This window comes from Phalacrocorax carbo, chromosome Z, assembly GCF_963921805.1.
Source record: "Phalacrocorax carbo chromosome Z, bPhaCar2.1, whole genome shotgun sequence".
NCBI lineage: Eukaryota > Metazoa > Chordata > Aves > Suliformes > Phalacrocoracidae > Phalacrocorax > Phalacrocorax carbo.
In genome coordinates, this window is record NC_087548.1 from 44,142,246 (window position 1) to 44,162,389 (window position 20,144).

The 20,144-nt window shown below is 40.1% G+C and overlaps 1 protein-coding gene across 3 annotated transcripts in view; it reads left to right on the forward strand.

Annotated features, from left to right (window-relative positions):
* NTRK2 (neurotrophic receptor tyrosine kinase 2) overlaps window positions 1–20,144 on the forward strand; it is a 204,588-nt gene that overhangs the window by 96,713 nt on the left and 87,731 nt on the right. For all 3 annotated transcript variants that reach the window (XM_064438186.1, XM_064438181.1, XM_064438182.1), the window contains one exon: window positions 19,949–20,137. In XM_064438186.1, coding sequence (XP_064294256.1) covers window positions 19,949–20,137 — 189 coding nt within the window. The remainder of the gene's footprint in view (window positions 1–19,948; window positions 20,138–20,144) is intronic.

Sequence of the window (20,144 nt, forward strand, 5' to 3'; positions counted from 1 at the left end):
TCATTCGTAATTGTGCAGTGTATTGGAAAATATGTGAATCTTGGAGTTCCTCGCCAGTTATCTGTTGTTATATTTCTATTTAATTTAATTTAAATAAATGTGCGTTTAGCATGTACATTCAATCAGACGTGTGTGTATTCAGGTCAAATGACTACATATTTGGCTGTTGGCCATAAGACAGCAAGTTTTACATGTTGGCTCTGCTTCATCTACTCAGAACTTAAAGTAGAAAAAGTTGGTTAGTTAAATACTCAAGTAAGCTGTGCTTATTTTCCAAACTATTTTGAGGAAGCATCAGTGCTGTGATTTGAAGGGTGTGTTTCGCTTTGGGATTCCTGTTCGTTGGCCTGGACCATCCGGATTTCTTGACAGACCTAATGAAACAGAGTACACAAAAATGTTGAAATGGTTATGTCACAGTCTAAGCCCAAGTTTTTCCCTTTTTTGCTTTGTACTAGGGCATGTCATGTTTTCTCATGTATTTGATTGCTGTATTTGGGCTATAACAGATGTGGATATTGCACATTGAACATTGGATATGTTCATTTTCTTGCTTCTGAAATGTTTGGTCACATTTTTTCTCTTCTGGGAGCTCAGCACATCTCTGAGCATTGTACCAAGTCTGCTTTGTATGCCTGTAGGGAATTTTGAATTTTTCGCCTATTGTCACATTTGTGATGTCATACAGTGTATTTTACATATATGCCTTTTTATCATCATCCATGGAAAATATGCTTTTGGAACCCATTTGATATATCCTTACTATCTAGAAGAAACAGGCTGCTCAATGTAAAGGACCATTCTTTTTTCTGAAGAGAAGTATTCAGTAAGGCTTGCTATTACAGGTAAATTGTGATATTGATTAAGCTGGTAGATAAAATTATTTTAAATAAAGTATTCAAACAATATGAAATGCTATATTCATAAAAATTCTTCACCAAGTAGAAGGACATATTGAAATTGTGATGTACTGGATATTTTTTTGATTGATAGCAAGCTTGCCATTGAAATACTTTAATATGAAGTTTGCAGCCTCAGGAGAGCAAGAAGTTATTATCTAGGGGGAACAATAAAAAATGAAGCTGATTAAAGGCAAAAGTGAAAATAGCCATTTACACTGCCCAGGAAATTAGGAAGTCAACAGGATAAGAAGTAACATAAAGTCTTAATGTTCTAGATAATCCCAGTTAGTGTAAAAATGCAAACAAGAGCTAATTTTTAATGAACATGAATTGTAGCTTAACAGTATTCTTGTAGAAGTAAAGTCTTTATTTTGTTCTTTTAAATGAGAAGAAAATACAAACAGTGTGTTTTGGATATTTGTTTCTTGAGAAATTGTTATTTCTGTCTAATTTCTCCATTAACATACTGCAAGAATAATAAGTTAATTTCATGGGTTAGTTATAATTCTGTTACTATTTTAAAAGTAAAATGAATATAAAGATCACCTTTCAAGTTGAGTAATTGATGTTTCTTATGTTAGTAATCAGGCTCTGAGGCAGAAATACAGAGCACATAATAAGCAGTTCTTAGTATATTGCAGTTTCATGAGAATGGTTGCAAAAAATCACGGAATTCTAGTTTCTGATTTTTAGATAATTCTTTTGAAAGACCTTTTTTGGCAATGTGTTTTCCCTATAAAAAGCAAATACAGTGTGCAGGTTTCTAAACTAAACATTCTCTAACTAGTTTGCTGAAGGTGACAGATACTTTAGATTTAAATTATAATGTTTTGTTTGGCTTCTGAGTTACTATCCAGAGGTCTAGGACTTTCATCATGCTAGCAGAGTTAACAATAAAGGAGCCAGATGTCATTAAGGACTATAAACAGAGAATGGAGTTTCAACTGAAATAATCCCCTCAAAACATAAAAGTGGAGTTCATAGTATGTGATAAAAGGTGAGTAAAGAGAATAGAAAGATGCATTTGAAAGAGAGCTGAAAATGAATTCAAATTAGAGTTCTTGTTTGGTGCACAAGTTGATACTGCATTTAACATGAACATCTTGCTCTGGTAGTCGAAAACCAGTCATTTAAAAACCACTGGTTTGCTTTATTTATGCAATTTGTATTTTACTGTAGCTTCCACATTCATAGTTAATTCCCATTATACCATTCTTATGACACCATAACCTGTCTTCATTTTTCATCATAGCAAACTTCAGATATAGTTCCCTAATACGTCGCAACTGTAATCAGTAGAATCCCAAATAGGGTCTCGGAATAAGTTAGAATATGAACATGGGAGTGTCTTTCATACCTGCATTTACTCTTGCCACAAAGAAGTGCTGTGCTATTTACACATCCAGAAAATGCAGAGTATTCAACTGGCTGTTCTAGCCATGACATCTTCCCAAAAGAGCTGATAAGCAAAAGGAAAATATGCAAGTGTGTGTTGGAAACCACATATCAATGACAATACAGATAGTATTTCTTCAATAACTCTTAACAGCTAATATCAGGTGTAAAAAGTTAGAGAACAGAAAGTGGTGAAACCCTTTGCGGCCAGATGAGCAAGTGGTTGTGCAGTTTCTTGATGACTAGTGTGATCTCACTGAAGAGTCATCACGTTTTCCCCTGGAAGGGTTTTAGCAGAATTTCAGTGTCTACAGCATTGAAGTTGATGATGCCTCAGGAATGGATGCGTCATCCCTGCCTCAGGGAACATGATCCAAGAAAACAGTTAGTTCTATATAAACCTTTGCCCGAGGGCTGGGTAACTTTTCTTTCATTTTGTGGTCAGCCAGTGCTGAGTTTTTGTGATGTCTTTACTCCAGCAGACGTCCTGCATAGATGTTGCTGCCTAAACCAGAATTCCCCTTTCTTTTTCTAAAGATGCATGCCATGTAACCAATTTAGTGCTTCCTCATGAGACCTCGCATGATGCTGAGGTCAGAGCTTATATGTTAGCTCACACTTCTTTGCCCCATATGGTCCCAGAGTGAAGGTCAGTAGGGACAGGCATGTCAAAGATTGCGGGTGTGCTTGTACCTAATTAATGCACAGTCATAAGAAGTTGGTTCACTTCTGTTAAATGTTTTAAGACTCCTAGGAGAAATCCAAGGGCTGTATCTACCTGTACATATTAACTATTAGAATTAGAACAAAATGTGGTCTTGATAAGTTTGTGCTTTGTAGAAGAAGACATTTACATAAGACTCCCATTTTCATTCAGATTCAAAACAGTGTATGTTGCCTTAAATATGAGGCAGAAGTTAAAGTATTGAAGAATATCAGTGTTGGCTTCCACATGGTAAGCCCGCTCATTGATTTTTCTGTTAATGTCAGGTGATTAGACAAAACACCTAGGAAGTTAGTTTCTCTCCCAGTTTTATAAGCTGAAAGTAATTTTTTGGCACTCTGAGGTACTACCTCTGTGTTGTAATATAGCTGCCTGCCTGTCTTGGTGAAGCCTGTCTTCTGGGTACCAAGTAGCCCAGTGATAAATATCTCAGTCCCTGATGGGTCTTGTGAAGGCTTCTGCCTCACAAGCAGTAACTCTGCGTTATTAATAATTGCTTAACTGTCTCATTTTTCAATACATGTAATGTTTTTTAAGTATAACCCAAATCATCAGCTCTGCATTTGCTTGCTTATGAGACGATGAATCAAAATCAGGTAAGTTGACTGTGAATTGCCTGAGTATTTCCTTTCTCCTGTAACCACTAGGCACTTGAGGTATGGTTTTTGAAGCAGAATGTGCAGAGACCAGCTTTCTACTTGCTGTGTTGTATAGCAGGTTACCTTTTCCAGTATGTCAGCATCAGTTTTCCCTTGGGAGTTGGTTTAATCTCTTTCCAGGTACAGAGTCACACTTTATCACCCTTCATCATTGTGTTAAGAAAAGCATGAAGGGCCACGTGCCTCTTGAAGAGGAAGGTGAAGATTTATCATAACTGCTTTTCCTTTCTAAAGCGGATGCCAACTTTCCATTCCCTGCTGCTACTTCACACTTCACTGGAATCCAAATGAACTTGAGTACCCTAGGACCCAGGTGAAGTTGCTACCTATTGTTAGGAGGTGATGATGTTGCCTCTGGGGGCAATTGTTCTTAACTGTGGGGCATTTTTTGCTCCTGGGTTCTGGACTGAACTTTGCCTGTGGTGACAGCAGCTGTAACCACTAGTGATTTGTAGATGGCCCACATGATAGCAGTTTGATCGGTGATTGCCAGGGGACAGATACTTGCGCCAGGAAAGGGCAACCTTTGGCAGACAAAGCAGAGAGGCTGAGGATTGATGGCAAAGAGACTGAGTTATCCTGTCATCAGTCTAATTATAAAGGATTTGATAGTCTCTAGGAGGGGAGTGGAAATTCTGAAAAACTTACGATGTTTTTTTCCCTATTTGGAGACATACAGGTCTTGCTTTGGGTGCCATAAATCAAGCTACTGTGAGATTTATTTGTTTAATACAGAATACAAATGTAATTTTAACTTACTGCTTTCATAAGGAGTTCCATCTGCATATTGCAGGATGCAAAGAGTCTGTGCAGATGCTTGCTGGGTTACACCAGAGCCCTGGCTCTGACCCCAGACAGAGCACAGCACCGTATTCCCCTATAAAATAAATCAAGGACGTTTATTCATCTGAGATTTTTGTCATCACTGCAGTAATGGACAGGCGAAATCGTGCGTGCATGTGTGGTCCTGCCTGGAGTCACATCCTTCTCTTACTCAAGTAATTTTATCTGCTTCAGGACTCTAGGGAGGGCTGTTAGTGTACCACATCAAATTGTCCCTGAGTAATGTGTTTACTGCTTTCTTTAGCATTCTGAAACTTTTTGTCATTGCTACCTACACATCGCAAATGCAAGTGCACAGCTTGTGCACAGACTGATTCCTTGCATTGCATTTATGCTTATGCCACATGAGTGTAAAATCCTGACATATCAATCTGTCCAGCTGTGAATGTGTCTGCATGGGATGCAAAACCATGAGGAACTCAAAATCAGTAGAGACTGAGAAAGGTATGAGCCAGATCCTTTAACCAATTCACATCAGCTAAGAGACCAACTTAAATATTTGCCATTCGTAAGTACTACTACTCCCTGCTATTTGGGAATGGTAAATTTTAAAGCTTGAAATTCACTGTCTGTGAACATTTGTAGGAGTAAACATCTTAAGTCTTGCCAGACATTTAACATAAAAAGGAAATGCCAAGAAAATGAAGCAATGCAATTTTAATTCCAAAACTGTAAGGTTTTTGTGGTGTTTAATCCACAATAGCCAGATTCCATGTAAGATCTGTATTTATCTGTAGTTTCATTTTTTCTACAAAATGATCTTTTAGGAGATTATGTAGGTGTAAAATAGCGCTATATATTACAGTTTTAGTCATGTGTTACTAACAGAGTGAATAAAGTAATATTTTACTACTAGTATTGAATGAGTTTATGTATTATATGATTCAAATAATATTTATATAATGTGTAAATATTATATAAATACATAAAAATAAATATATAATATGATATATGCTTTGAAACTTGCTTTAGAACCCAGACCAGTGAGTTTAATTCAACAAGGCTAGTTTATTGTAAATTCAGGACCCCAGTGTTTTTATGCTGGTGTTTGAATCATTAGTAGTGCATTGATCTTTATTTTGCAAGTTGATGGTGGTGTCTAAAGATATACTTTTCATTAGGCATTATAAGAAATATCCCTGGGTGTGAATATTAGTTAATTTTTGGCAATAATTACTTGGCTGTTTGAAATCAAATTGGTGTCAGATGGCATTGCCAGTGGTACAAAACATCAGAAATCTGTTGCAATCATACTCTTGAAAATGAAATTTTGTTTCAAAAATTGCATCTGCACTGAGATCCTATGTTATTCTTGCTTTCTCATAAAAATTTAAATGGGTGAGTAGGTCAGGACATAATTTTTGCTTCATTGCAGGCTGGTTAGATAACATAGCAGTTTCAAGTTGTCCTATCTTTGTTGCTTGGGTTTTGCTATCACATCATGAAATCAAGGAGAGATTAGCTGGTAAAGTAAGAAAAGTTGGTACCGTCTTAAACTAAATTCTAATGCCTCTGGAAACTGTGTTGGAGAACAGAACTCTCCCAACCACTCAGTCGATGAAACCATACACTTGTTTTAAATGAGTTTCTGTATTCATGTAAGTTAACATGACCGAGTGGAGGGAGCAGCCGACAAAACCCAAGGACCCAGAGGCAGTGTGGGTGCCCCCTCCCTGCAGAGCCAGGTGCCCCTCTAGGGATAATGGGTTCCTCTGGTTACTGGTGTGGTCCAGCTGCCGCCGGCAGAAGCCTCATGAAGCTGTTACGTGTTGGCTGCTTCCTGTCTTCTTTATTCTGAGGTGTCTTATCTCTGTGGCACAGAGCCCAGCTTAAAGCCTCCCAAAGGGGTGTGTGCCCAGGTGTGCTCCCAGTGCTGGAACAGCACAGATATTGTGGATGTCTTCAGTAGGTTTTTGCGATGATGAGCGTGCTGCACTGCCTCCAACTAGTGCTGTTTGCTAAGGACCCAGGCTTGCTTGCTTCTTTGCCCTTTTCCTGCTTCTTGTTGGGCCTTAAAGAGGAGGAGGAAGGGGAGGTACTGCAGGAGGGATTCACTTCTGCTGGCTCCCAGCCCAGCGTTAAGAACTCTTCGGCAAGCTGCTTTGTCCGCCTCGCATCCATCCCTCCTCTGCCAGTCCACGTGACTGCATGACTGAAAGGTGAAAGACCAAAATCTTGCTAATTTTAATAATCCCAGCAGCACTATAACGAAAACCTAGCTCAGTAGCTTTTACACTTCTGGTAGTATGCAGCAAATCATACTGTCTTTAATCTTCTCCCTGGCAAAACTCCCACTGACTTCAGTGGGAGTTTTGTCTGAGCATGACCAGAGTTGGAATTTCAGGTTTTAGTCCTATATTAATTTCTGAGCAAGAAAGAGAAATGGATTTTATAGATTTTTCAGTTAAACATTAGGAAGACATGAAACTGTCATTCTCTATAATGTAGTGGCACAAATATGGGCAATTACCTTTTTGGCATTGCCTCCTGGGAATAATACAGATCTATTACTTTAACCCATTCCTAACATAATTCATGTGCAGCCATATATTACAGATACTGTCATTCAGTGACACAACTAAGTGCCACAGCAGCACAAGACTTCATTTGCCAAAAAGGTTGCCATCATTTTTAATACAAAGACAGCAGTCCTGATTCCACTGTCATTCATAGGGATTTTGCACCATTATCGATTTCATAAATTACTCTCAGTTGATATTAAGATGAAGGGAATTAGACTCTTGATATTGCTAATTCACTACTACTGTTCATAGGATTTCATGCTTCATGTGTGGTTTCACCCTTTCACCCTGTTTTTCCTGATTTTTGGTGAACTAGCTAGTTACAGCTTAGCACGATGTTTTGGTTAAAAAAAAAAAAAAACAACCAAAAAAACCCTGATCTGGCAAAATCAAGTAAGGTATAGAAAAATCTTTAGGGGAAATGGATTCATTCTAAAGATTCTGAAAACTGAAAACTTCCAGTTTACTGAAATTACAGTGTAAATGTGGGGACTCCAGAGAATGAAATACTAAGTGATTATGTTCCTGCACTGAAGTCTGATTCTTGGTTATTTAGTATTAGCGTGCTTGAAGTGAGGGCGTGCATTTTTCGTGCATGTGGGAAGTGCACGCGTCTGCATTTTGCAGTCTGGTCCTTCGAGACCTGTTTGTGTGTGACCATTGCAGACTCCAATTTTGAACCTAGTCCAGTGCAAGAGAGGATTGTGGCTGTGCATCGTTTGTTTTGTTCTGCAGTCTCTGAAGGCAAGGAGATTATTTTTGCAGATCAACTCAGATACACACTAATTAGGGAAGTTTATATGATCTTCTACTTCAGTTGATGCTAATGTTCTACACATGTTCATTAGATTCATACAGACTTACAAAACCGTTTTATTCTGCTGTGTAGTATTTGTTTCTGATGGCCAAGAATAAGGCTATGTTATCAGCTTCCTTTAGCAGTTCCTTTTTGAGAGTATTTGATTTCCATGCAAATCTGTTCTGATAAAACTGTTGCTAAGAAACAGGCATGACTGAATTTTTGGTAAAAGTGGAAGTTAATCTGAGAATAAATAAGTGTCACCCTAAAACACTAGAGTTTACAAGTAGCAATGATATTTAATACTAACATGAATTATAACATCACAGGAGGCCATGTGGACAATCAGGAACTGGATATCACAAGGTCAGTAGGGAACTGCAGAGTTAAGAAATTCAGGGAGATGTTAAAAAAAGAGAGGATAGATGAGCCAGGTGGTCAAGAGAGAATCAGTTAAGAAGAGAGAGGCAAAACTCTTCATAAAGGAAGAAGTGAGTAAATAAGCAGAGGAGGCACATCAGAAAGAAGCTAGGGGAGAATACTTGGTAAAGTATTCAGAAGTGGTAGAAGCAGCAGAAGTATTTTATAAAAATATTGTGTGCAGCATCCTGAAACAAAGAGAAGCACCGCTTTATTTTGAGCCCTGCAGAATAGAAACAGTGATACTTCCAATATTGCAGCAAAATTTCATTGTGCTTTCATGACTGGTTTTGTGACCAGTTTCACAATTAATGTGTCCATTTTCAAATCTGCAGTACGAAACTGTCAGAGCTTGGTTTGTAGTGTGGGGACATCTGGGATAGCTGAGCTAGATGGTGTGGTGCAAATAGCTTTGAGCGTGGGGCATTTTCCTGCTTGCCGTAGAAGCAATTTCAAGGAAAGCTGGCAGAAGAGAGGTGACAGGAGGAACCTCCTGCAGATGAGGCATCGTGTGGCAGAGAGGAGTCTGTAAATGGCGGTAGAGAACCAACATTTAAAGGCAAGTCAATCAATCTGTGCGGCTAATCCCATAGTTTGTGAGTGGTGCTGCTGGGACAGAAATTTGACATGGTGCCTTTCTATCCATGAGTGTCATTTGCTCTACTGCAGTTGTTTTTAGATCTGCATTTGAAGAGGGTTTTGAGTCCATAAGGCTTCACTGCCTTAGGAATCACGCTTGAGGAAAGAAGGGTGGTGTTCAGAGGCAGTTCTACATCTTTGGTATGAAGCTGTATTGGCAGGGATATTCCTCCAAAAAAATGTGTTCAGCTCCCTCCCATCTCCAAAGATGAATTGTGTTTTAAACAATGTTCCAAAAGATTTGATTGAGCATAATGCAGAAGTCTATAACTGTAGAAATGGAAAGTGATTAATGGAAAGCTTTTCTTCATGATTTCTTAAAGGTGCACAAAACTACCAGATGCTAGAGAGAGTGTGTTGCTAAGTCTATTCCACATTGGAGAACATGGCAAATGCTTCACCTGGGTAACACAAGAATTTCTACAGACACATGATTGCTGAAAAAAAGTCTTCCCAGAAGAAGATTCTGGCTAGTCTCTTGTTAGCCAGCAACATTTCCTGAGCATGGTCTGTGATGTCTGTTTGAAGGCCAGAGAGGTGTATAGTTGCTGAGTGCTCTAGGGACAGGGACTGAAGAGAAAGCCACTGAAATGGCTGCTAGGCCAGAGACACGAAAGGAATCAGTTTCCCTCTTGCTAAATAGTCTAATATAAATTGGAATAGAACGTCAGGCATTGATGCTTAGGAAAGAAAGTAAGCTATCTTCTGCTTTATGCACACTGAGGGCCAGTTTTGGACAGCCTGTCTTCTGTGCTGAAGCCTGCTGCCCTTCAGCAGCCCTCTTCTAAAGGCCAGATACCTCCTCCCAAGCACATGCAATATTTGGGCCATCAGGACCCAAAGCCGGCTCAGCCAAGGAGGCATTGAACTACTTGATAAGAAATAGGCGGTGAAGCATTAGTTCACCATCTTCCCATGCTCTCCTCTGCAGGTGTAGGTTGGCCTTGTTTTTGTTTTTAAAACCTGTTTTCAAGGATGGGGGATGTTCAGAGATGAAGAGGAGCCAGTCCAAATCAGTGCAAGTCCAAGAAAGCATTAGCTAGGCTGCAAGTTCTTCTCAGTGAGAGCTGAGTAAACAGCAAAACCAGATTTCTGCAGATGTTGTTTACAATTTGAACATGATGCTTGGGTTGATTGTGTATATTCATTTAGTTTTGCTTCTTTGCAGATTGTCACGTTTAAGGTTAGCTAGTGTGGCTGTAAATGAAAAATGAATTGGAAGCTATTATGCTGGAATGCTTGTTGAGAACAAACTGAGAGGTATATTTCAATGTAGGACAGTGTTGACTTTGTAATTTGTGCAGTTTTGCGGACCTATAAGAATCTTCCACGCACAAAAAGTGAAAAAAATGATACAAAACTTTGTGTTATAGTAGTTAACATGTAAACACTTCCACTAACGAAAACTATTCTGAAACAATTAAGGGGGAAAACCCCACTGAAATAAATTGTATGTAAAGAATGCAATTAAATAATGTGTGTTCTAGTAGAATAACCCACCGTAGACTGTGGATTCATACATAACTGGTGTGCTTCTGACCTGAATAAACCTATCTTGATTTCTGCAGCCTGGAAAAGTAACCTGCTAATGCATTGAAATATACACACTTTATTGATATATGCTATGTATTTGTTGAGCTACAGGTGTCATTCAGTTATGAATAGACATAAATCAACATTTGAAGAAACTGAAGTGTTTTCCATAAGACCAGTCAAGGTCTTTTTGTCATTATGGAAGATTAGGGGTGAAAAGGGACATGGGAGATTCTTCCCTGTCCTAAGCCTGTATCAACTGTACCTGTATCTTTTCCAGCAGATATTTTCCTGATCTGGCTTCAAGGTGTCCAGAAGTGGAGATTTCTGTGTCTTACATGAGCAATTCCAGTGCCTGAGGATGTTTTCCTAACATTTTACCTCAGTCTTTCTTGATGCATTTTTGTCATGCAACTTTTCATTCCTATCCATCATAGGCATGAAATTAAGATTGTTCCCTTCCATTGGAAGGCTATCCCTGTGTACCTCCTAAGACCTCTGTTTAGGATAAATGAAATCCCAGTTCTTCAGTTTTTCCTTGGGTTTCTGAGTATTTCTATGTTTTTCCATATCATATTTTCTGCTTATTTCCTTGGATGGGAGAGGCCTGTAGATAGTATCTCTGTACTCCCAAGAAATAATAAGGGAGGGTTTAAAGATGGGAAACAGTTCCATTCATAATGCTTTTTTAAAAAAAAAAAAAAAGCATCAAGCAAGAAATACAAGTTTAATATCAGGGAGCATTTATCCACAGTCTAGCATATCTCCCATATCATCTAACCATGTCTAAACAGAATTTGGAAAATTATTCAAGTTGACTACTCCAAGTAGCTTTCCTGTTCTGTTAGATAAAGACTGACTGCCAAAGCAGCATGGGGAAACTTGTGTTGCTTCTGTACACATTGTATTTATCTTTTAGACGACAGAGGACCTCATTTACAGCCCTAGGAATGGGAATGCTAACACTTAGATTATTTATGGGAAGTGTGGAGGGAAGCAATTGTTAATTAAATAGTTTTAAAATGAAATGAAAGGCAACAAGAATTTAATTTTGGGTGAATTATTCTTTTTTGCTTGATGCCAACAAGTGCATTCCAGCTGATCTTTTTTCTTATTGCGGTGATTTTTCACTGTAGTATTTTTGAAGGATGGTAATTTTACGCACGTTTCTGAGATATCCAAACCTGCAGGTGGCTGTAATGAATGGTCTTGTTGATCTATATTAAAAAAGATAAATCTTTTTTTTTTTTCCTTCTTTCTCATTTTCTGCTGCCTTATATCCTTACTTCTCTGGCTCACATATTTGTATTGATTAATACCCTACATCCCTGCTAAATTTTTGTCTCAGGTCTGTGTTTCATTTGGCTACCAATAATCAGAGGCCATAAATTCCTCATTCTTTATGATAGGGCACATCATCCGAGCTGCAGATACTTCAGCGTGTCCATGAAGCAATGGGCAGCTGTATAACCACCATTTATCCTACAGCTGAAGGAGAGCTGTAAGTCCTGAAGGGCTCCATGGTTCGACAGCTGGGGCTGGCAGTCCACCCCAGGTCCCGGTCATGACTTTGACAAAGATCCCACCTGCAGTGCTAGGCAAATCAGGGAGCCATGCAGAGTTCCTCAGTTACCTCCTATCTGGGAGTAATAGTAGCAAGTACCTCACTGAGGACCAACTGTGAGGATTTATTGTTATGGTGCTAAAGAGTTTGAAGATGTATGCCAGACTGCAGTTGTGAGATCTGTTATACAAATGCCTCCCATTCTGGCTGAAAGGAGAAAGAAATCGGCAACCTTTGCGCCACAGGCTGAGGCTTCGCTGATGTCATCCCTGGGGAGACGCGGCCCTGGAGTGAGGCCAGGGCAGAGGGGGATCACGCATCTTTTGCCCGGCATAGGCAAAACCAGTATGGAATAGAAACCTCATCCTTTTTCTTACAGAGTTTTGCAGTGCTGCAGAGGATGTTTCCTGGGTGAACTGCCTTGCCAGTCTGTCCCAGACATAGGCACCTGTGTCTTTGTCCCTGCATCATGTAGGTCACATGGCTTTCGGGGAATGACTTGAGTTATGAAGGGCTCCCTTAGGTTATCCTAGGGAGTCCTTCCTATTTGGAAACCTCCCTTGCAGAAACTATGAACTCTGGAATGCACTAGGCTTGTGTGTAAAGGGATATGTGAATGCATGCATACAGGGGAGTACAGAAAAGGTTGTGAGAAGAAAGGCAGCTGAAAGGAACTGACTGGGATTCTTTCACAATCACACACCGAAGCAAACAAATATGCAGCTGTGGCTCTTAGATTCAAAACCACAACAAAAACGCCTGATGAAATATTTGAGTGGCTAAAATCTGTGTGCAGTCATTTCAGTGGAAATTACCCAGATTGCGTGTTTGTTGCTCTCTAGAGGAGTTAGGCATTTGAAATACATTTTCCAGCAAGAGGAAGATGCATTTTAGGGGAAGGGCATTTAAGTTAGTGTGACTGACCTTTTGACACCTAGCAACACTGAAAATTTGGTACTGTAAAGCTGAATAACATACCTGTTATTTCATTAGACTCAAAGGTGTGCATTACTTAAATTATTCTATGCAGGAAAGAAAATAATCTAGCTCTGTAATGTATTTGCTCTGTGTGAAAGCGATACAGTGCTAACAACACAATTTAGTCTTCTTGGGAAGCTGCAACAAATGAGGAAAGACAAAACATTCATTTTTCACATGAAAACAAAAGCAAACCACCTTAGATTCTTGATCACCCAAATGAAATGTTACATCAAAGCAGCGTGGCTTCATCATGATTTTCAAACAAATGTCTCCACTTTGTTTTGCGATGGTCATAAGTGAACAGACTCCAAAGGGCTGCTTCTTGAGTTTAAACATTTATTTTCAGCCACTTACTCCTGCAAGAGACCTCCAAGGAGACCCCTTCCTTCCATTATTCAGAGACTGTTAGAAGTGCATGCTGACAGGGAACAGAGGCATTTGTCTGCTGGGTGTGGGGAAGTTCTCCAGCTCTCCGTTCTGGTTGCCCTGACTTCCTGGGAGCATGCTCTTGGACGGGGACCGAACTTCCTGGGCAGTGTCACAAAGTTTTTTTCATCTCATATATCAAGAAGCAACACAGTACAAGCTGAAACAAGCACTGGTGGGTGCAAATCAGTTAAACAGATTAATGATGCCTGTCAAAAGATGTGAGATTATTTATCGTGTAAACACCCAAGCCTGGCAAGTCTCAGTTTTCTGAGTCACAGACTTAATGTCTACAATGTGGTTTTTGGCTCAGTGTGCTGCACTGGGATGAGAAGGACATACACTGTTTGAGCTGTGAAGAGCAGTGTGCTTCAGCAGGATGGACTTGGGTATAAAGTTTCTTGGGATGATCTTAGTCTTGTGTTTTCTGCACCACAAACAAAGGAGGATTAAACCCAAAATACTCATGCTGCAACTGAGTGTGACAGTGACTATTGAGATGACTTCACTGAGGCTAAGACTAGTGTCTGTTTTCTGTGGAGCTGGCAGGGGTGGGGATATGAGACAAGAAGGGTTGGTTGGAGGGTGGGGAGAGGCAAGAAATGTATTGCTCTGCACAGCTGAACTCCTGAGAAAGCATAGGAGCACCTTGCTTTGAGCTTTCCCTCATTAGCCCATTCTAGATTTGCAGAAGCATCTGCCTTTACTTTGAACAGCTCCACCAAGCAAAGTGAGACTAAACTGGTTTCTCTTTGAGGCGGTTATTCAGCCAGCTTTGAATTTTTTCCTGTGTTCTATTTATGCCTTTTAATTCAATTCCCTGCATTCAGCATGCAGCATTTTAAGAGACCAATAATATAAAATAATGTTTCTGTAATTGCATTGCTTTCTATTATGCTGGGCTCTCTTATCCAGTCTAATAGAATTGCATAAACATGATTCAATATCACAGTTGCATGCAGTTGTTGAACTTATGAATGCAAAGGAATACTCAAAGTAAAGCTTATAGCACCTTAGTCAGAAAAAAAGTGTTCCAAGCTGTGATTGATGAGTTTTCTTCCAGAGGGAGTGAAAGATGAGATAGTGATTCAAGAGTTAAGCTAAAAAGATGTCTGTTCTGGTAAGAAAGTTGGATCCTAGCTTGATAACAAGAAAAATTGAATATCTCTTCTTGCTGAAGCATAAAACTTACCTTTTAATCATGCAGAAAAGTAGAACTTAGAATCTACAGCAAATATGAGAGTCTCATGGGAAAAGAAATCTTGTGTAATTGCTTTTCCAGAACAAGGTATTTAACTAGTGAAAAAATACACCCCTCCCGAAAGAAAAAAAGAAAGAAGATTCAGTATGGCCTTGAAATTCAGCAGAGGTGATGCTGATTGATGTGACACGCACTCACTCTCCTGCTTTTGACTTGATGGTGTGCTATTACCATGTCCCAGCACGGACTGGTCCCTGTTACCAGAGGAAGTAAGAAGAGCCAATGCTAGTGCAAGGTCAGTTGAGAAATCTTCCTAGCAGCCAACATCATTTCTCATGGAGGGAGCCATGGTAATTAAGGCATCACTGCACAAATTCAACTCTATAAACAATCTTCTTTACCTGAGCTGCCTCATAACACTTGGCTAAGCAGATGCATCATTGTAACTACTCAGCTCCAACCACAAGCTATAATCAGCTGGGTTTTTGATAATTATTACTCCTATTGTTTCCCAGTGTGCCTGAGCCATTAGCAGTGACCTCAGGGATAACTGGAGTGATGTGTGATGCACAGAAGTGTGTTGCAAGGAGGATGCAGAATATTGTAGCTTCCAAGAGTTCTTGTTAGACCTTGGAGAGCAAACATGCAGAGTAGACTGCTTATATCTTTGACACTGTAGGTGGAGGGAGAAGTAGGTGGTTTGTGCTCATTTGTGACCATCTAAACTAAAGTCTGAGTGTATGTGCTTGCAAGGCCATGCCAGTTGCAAACAAAACGCATATGTTCTTTCTGATTCTGCACTTGAGAGCCTCTCCTTTTTATTCTTTGCCTGAGCCTGCTTAGCTGAGTCATACTATTATTCACCTTGGGACTCTTTTGGTGCGTTGATACACAGGAAGGTCATGTGCATTATTCCAGTAGCAGCCAGTAGTCAGATGCGTTGCCACAGCCAACTACATAAGTATTAGCAGAAGTCTGAAATAATGCAAACCAAAGCGTAGCCCTAAAAAGTAGCAGTGTAGGTAGGTGTTGGTAGCATGTGTGTTAAACCTACATTAACTCTGATGGCGATAGGAGCAGCAGGAAAGGCTATATTTTATAATAATGAAACTCCTTCTCCTGGCCATAAAGACCAGCACACCTTGAAAATAGTTACTTTTATTAAAATTCATTTCTAAACCTAAGGAAACTCACATTTGTTGGCACCACGAAGGTCAAAGACAGCACAGGTATGTGCTGTTCAAGAGGTAACTCAGAGGTGAGTTATATTTCAGGGTGGGGTACTGGCACTAGTGAAGGTAAACCATGACCCCACCCAGCGGTATTTGATTGTCTCAAGTTTTCTGTGGGATGTGCAGTAAGAGAAGTTTGTTGTTTCTGCCTGTCCCCAAAAATGTGCTGAAGATCATTCACAACCTAGGTGTGTGAGGTATTTATTATAGCTTGTTAATTCCAAATATAATTGGTTTTCATACATGTCACCACTTTTTCAGAGACCTTCTGGGTTTGTAAACAGAAGAGATTTTTCTTGGGCCTAGGTGATGCAGAATGGACATGTTTTTAGCTCAATGTCAAGGAGAGGAGAAATTCAGCCCTGCAGTGTATAGCTTGCATGTTTCTTCTGCAAGGCAGGCTACCATTTCTTATCTGGCTCTCACGTCTATCTTCATAAGATAAGAATTGTGGTCTAAAAATGAAATCAAGTGAAGATGTTGGGCAGCACATTTGAAGGTGGATAAGGCCTCTGGAGTTTTCTTAAAAGCTCAACCTGACTGTGAGTCAGCTACTGGAAATAGCTAATGGCTATTGACAATCCCTGATTTTCACTCCCACCAATGCCATTTTGTCTAAAATTTTCAGATTTCAGGTGTGAAACCAACAACAAATTTTATAAAAGCAGAATCAGTAATAGGTGACTGGGGTAATTATCACACTCATTCTGCCTTTGACAAATAATTCACTGACCCCATTTCATCTGGATGAAACCACACTTTAAGGCGCTTTAAGAAATTACCCTTCAATTTGAGTTCCATGCATATTCAGAAAAGGGCAGCTCTAGCTTCTTGTCAGAATAGGCGATGGCCTCATCTTGCATCCCAGAAAATGGTCTTGCATTACTAGAATATCAGTCATAGCTGGCTGCAGTGCTGGCCTGTAATTGAAATGTGGCCTAGTGCACTCAAAAAATGAAATGTAACTTTATGGTAAGTGGATAGTCTGGGAAATAAGCAAGTGTGGAAACAGTTTATGTACTAGTTTGCTCACGTTGGCAAAAAGGTCCCAGCAAAGGGGAAGTTTGAAAGGATGTGAGCTCAGCTGCCACTGATACACAAAAATTTCCATGTGTTGACTTCTCATTGTCTTAATTAGAGAAGAAATATACAGGAAATAGGATTTTTGAACCCAGACAACTACTTCCAAAGACCACTGTATGAGCTGATTACTTGCTAATAGGTGAGAGAGATCACTGAGTGAGACAGCATAAAGTTTCCAGAGTTGAATTTTCCTTAAACGGTTTCATACTGCCAGGAATTGCTTTGGAAATCACCTCATTTTCTGGGTTTTCCTCACTTACATCAGAGAGCTGAGTATACTTGGAGCCTGCTTGATATCACACAGAAGACTAGTTTTTACCAGTTAGCCTAATTCAGCAAATAAATTTACAGAACAATTGTCTGCTTTCCACCTGCAGCACTTTGAGGTTTATACTGATTGAAAAAAACCAGTTTACTGTACAAAATTGGGTCTTGGAGTAGTGCAGAAATGATTTGATGAACAGAATGAGTTTCTATTCATTATCCCACTTTAACGTCTAGAGATGTGTAATGGTCACTTTTCCTTGCCATCACCACATGTGTGGTGGAAGCAAACAATGACAAAAGAGCCTCCTCCTGTGCAGCAGAGAACAGCAGGGCTGAAAAAGACTTAGAGACATGCCTCGATTAAATTACAGAGCCAACAGAATTTGCCTATTTGCTGTAAGAGAAGGGATTTGACTGTCATACTAAAGCTATATAGTATAAAAGGGCTTCATTTTCCCAAGAAAATGTGTATTTGTCAGCCCGCTTTTTGGAGCCATTAGCCTGACGTTCAGAAAGTTGAGACATAAGGATGTCTAGAAAAAATGGAATGTGGTTTTTAAATGGGTTTGTACTCTGATGCCACTTGCACACAACTCTCATGCACCTGAAAAATGTGTTGTGACTTCACGTAAGTATCTCATGTGCCATCTGAGGACCTTTTCCCACAGTTTGTTAGGCTCTGCACTTCATTAGAGAAATCTTCACCAAAAACTCTTAATCCTGGCAGCTTTCCTAGTAGAATCAATCTTTTGAGGATCTGAGTGATCAGTAATGACAAAACCAGCCTTGGTATTAGTATTTCACTTGACAAATTGCAGAGATCTAGGCTTCACTTACATTTGTCAACAGTAACTTCCCAGTGACGTGCAAGGTATTTGAAAAATTACCTCAAATGTTTCAGGCTAGGGGGAGAAGTACTTTTTCAAACTATGAGAACATTTCCCTCATGCACCATTAAACAAACTGGGGAGAAAGGAAAGCAGGAGAGGGGTGGGAGTACACTTGTCTCTAAAGGTAGGGTTGAATAGCCACATGCCAAATTATTTAAGTTTTATTCCTGTGAGGCATGCTATGTAATGGTAAAGTGTTTTTGTTAATGATACAGTGAGCCACAAAAGAGTAAGACTTTCTTTTCTTTAAAGCTGCCCTTTCTTGGCTGCTGTGTCTGGGATTGTCCTAGTTCTCATCTTGTTCCTTAATTATGTGTGTGCTATGCTGGATCCTGCCCATCCTCTCTCACATCCTCAATGATGCGTCTAGAGGACCTGCTGCTAGTCCCCATTCTCTCTCTCTCTCTCTCTCTGCATCCCCCATCTCTCCTGCAGACACAAATGCCATCTATGTGGTGCATTACTCAGCTCTGTCTCGCCTCTGCACTGTTGCTTCTGTCCAACCTAAAACTCAAGTCTGGGGCTCCAGCATTTTGCAATGGGATGAATGGCAACTTGGAGTAAACGTGGCTTTTCATCATCCTCAGGGTCCTCTCTGCTGCCCCTGTCTTTGGGGGGACATTCACCTCACCTGTCACTGCTGCCTGTGGGTTAAATGCAGGTGCTATCTCAGATGCCGTTCCAGGATAGGCACTTCCAGAGGGTGAATTTTTCCATGTGTTCCTAACATCATCTTTTGATTGTTACAATTAGAGGATGAGAATGCCATTGCAAAACCCCTGGTTAACATGGATCGAAAATGAAGTGAAATGTGGCATGTGTAATCTCTGCTGGCTCTTCAGTGGGGAGGTCAGGGAAAATGTTGTTGCTGCTAAATGGTGATTCTGGTTTTCTTTGAATACTGGATGTAAACTGGAAGTTGTAATGTGGAATTTAAACAGTAGGGTTAGATGCCAAGGGTACAAATGTTACCTGCAGTGATGTTGCTGTTAGATCAAAGGACTCTGCAGCACACAGAAGTGGGACACTGCTAAGCAGGACTTTTTTTACCCATTTACAAAGTTTTATCTCCGTGGCACTTTCGTTAAAAATACAAAGCACAGAGTGAAAACAAGACAAAAACTGTCACTCAATTACTGATCAAAATTAACCTCTTTCTGGGAGATGAATAGACACAGGTATGGATGGGGGACCCAGTGGGATGTTCCCTGGGCCTGGATGAGCTCCCCTGCAGTGACCCCAGATTTTTCAGAGGGGTGGGATGTGTCTTCCCCACTGCTCTTCTCAACGTCTGCTCTGCATGTTCTGTAACTGTTCAAATTGTCCCCTGGATTTTGGCTCTCAGCCAGTATTGTCTTTCAGAAATTACCAGCTTCCCACATCAGGATGAGCCAATCTCCTCTGTGTCTTTTGTCTTGTTATAACGCCACCTCAAAGGGAGGGCAGGCATTCCCCGAATTTGTGGCAATCATCACTGTGTGATCCAAGTAGGGCATAAGGTGAAAAAGTTAATGTGTGTATTTCATACCTTATTTCTGAGAATGACAGAAGGAGTTCAATAAATTTGGAGATCTTTCCCAGTGTCAGACTGTGCTGGACCCTGACACCTTTAGTCTAGGTAGGTGATCTACCGGTACAGAAATTTGCTTCACATTCCAACTCCTAACGGAAATAACCCACTGTTCTCCACCTGCACCCCGACATATAAAATTCCTGAGGTAAGGTCCACAAGGCACACAAAGAGCACTGTTGATTATGGGGGTGGAGGACAAACTGTCCAAAAAACCAGAGAAAACAAAAACAAGGAATCGTCTGAGGGAAGGGAACCATGTGCTGAATTACAGGAAAATCTTTGTTTCTAACCCTAGGTCCTTCTTCAGTTATCAGCAATGATGATGATTCAGCCAGTCCCCTTCACCACATTTCAAATGGCAGTAACACTCCGTCTTCTTCTGAGGGAGGTCCTGATGCAGTCATCATTGGGATGACAAAGATTCCTGTCATCGAAAATCCGCAGTATTTTGGAATTACCAACAGTCAGCTCAAGCCAGACACCTGTAAGTA